The sequence below is a fragment of the Mus caroli genome, chromosome 9, assembly GCF_900094665.2.
Source record: "Mus caroli chromosome 9, CAROLI_EIJ_v1.1, whole genome shotgun sequence".
NCBI classification, from domain to species: Eukaryota; Metazoa; Chordata; class Mammalia; order Rodentia; family Muridae; genus Mus; species Mus caroli.
The window spans coordinates 11,034,458-11,035,947 of record NC_034578.1 but is presented as its reverse complement, the minus strand read 5'-3'; the positions used below and the strand labels follow the sequence as shown (position 1 = coordinate 11,035,947).

The window sequence follows — 1,490 nt, the reverse complement described above, 5'->3', positions numbered from 1 at the left end:
TGGCTGTCCTGGAACTCACTTTGTAGACCAGGCTGGCCTCGAACTCAGAAATCCGCCTGCCTCTGCCTCCCAAGGGCTGGGATTAAAGGTGTGTGCCACCACTGCCCGGCAAATCTTTAACAGGACACAAGGATCCCGAGCCTCTGGTCTTCTCAGTCTTTAGTTCACAGAAGTATGAAGGAACACCTCCACGTGAGGAACATGCCTCCCACCACACGAGGAATATACTTTCTGAGTTGGGGTTTAGAAGTCAGGGCTCTAGGTCAGTACTGCTGTCTTTTAAAATGCTACCAGATACATGAAACTAGTGCACTTGAAGAGTGAACCAGGGAGCTTTGTTGTTGGCTTCAAGAGTCTGAATAACCATCAAGTTCTCCCCAGTGCTGATGTTCACAACACATCCCTAGTAGGAAGTCCTAACACAGAAAGCACATTATTCAAATCAAATCAAATCAAATCACTGTACTTACCTCTGAGTAATTCTTAGTGGCTACGTTTCTAGAAGGCTGTTGTCGGGTAGATCTGAAAGCTAGTATGAAAAAGATGAAATGCCTGTTACATAGTTCTTAAAGTAACTTAAAAAAAATGTATTCACTTCCTAAGCTCAAGGATTTTAAAATCCTACCTGCAAAATCCTGGAATGATCAATTGGAAAACCATTTATATACTCTTGGAGTCTGGAAGGATGTAAGACTATATACAGTTGAAGCCCACAGTCTGGCTAGCACTCTCATGGTTTCCCAGCTTGTTCAAATATAGTAACATGCAGAACTCATACATACACTCACATTAAAATATTTATAAGACAGGCCTGAAAGATGAAGTCCTGTCACTCAGCCAAGTGAACTACAGTAGCCCTCCTCGCCTTCCCAGATGACCAGACATCCTGGGGCTTCTGCAGCCATCACCATTGTCTCTGTAGCCACACTGGGCACATGAGAACACACCAGAGGGGAATTCTGCAAACCATATATCCTTGACTCCTCAGTTTTTGCTAACCTTGCCTCTTCTCTGTCATTTGATATCAAACTGTGCAATAGATCCAAACACCTCGTCAGTGTTTGCTTTCTCCTACGTATGAGCAATTGCTAGCATCAGATGTAGCTTCTCCAAGACAACCTCCACTCTAAACTGGGCAAAGGGAGACAGTTAAATAGCCAGACTCCTAACATCCCTAGTCCGGAGACTTCAGCAATCTTTCTACACAGCCCAGCTCTATCACGGCTCCCATTTCCCGCCTCAGGTTTCTGTGTCGGATCTGGTGATGTCTGAGAGGAAGATGAAATGCAGAAGCCCAGATCTCATCTGCCCTCTCACTCACAGGCCTCACCCTACTTTCTACAATGGAGAAGAAGCAGGTCACATGAACAGAAAGCCAGAGAGAGGGCTGGTGACATGGCTCAGTGGGTAAGAGCACCCGACTGCTCTTCCGAAGGTCCAGAGTTCAAATCCCAGCAACCACATGGTGGCTCACAACCATCCGTAATGAG

At 45.8% G+C, this 1,490-nt stretch overlaps 1 protein-coding gene across 5 annotated transcripts in view; it reads right to left on the bottom strand.

The window, feature by feature from the left end:
* Positions 1-1,490, bottom strand: part of Mre11 (MRE11 homolog, double strand break repair nuclease) — a 50,486-nt gene that overhangs the window by 5,472 nt on the left and 43,524 nt on the right. For all 5 annotated transcript variants that reach the window (XM_021171752.2, XM_021171753.2, XM_021171751.2 and 2 more), the window contains one exon: positions 471-529. In XM_021171752.2, the coding sequence (XP_021027411.1) occupies positions 471-529 (59 nt within the window). The remainder of the gene's footprint in view (positions 1-470; positions 530-1,490) is intronic.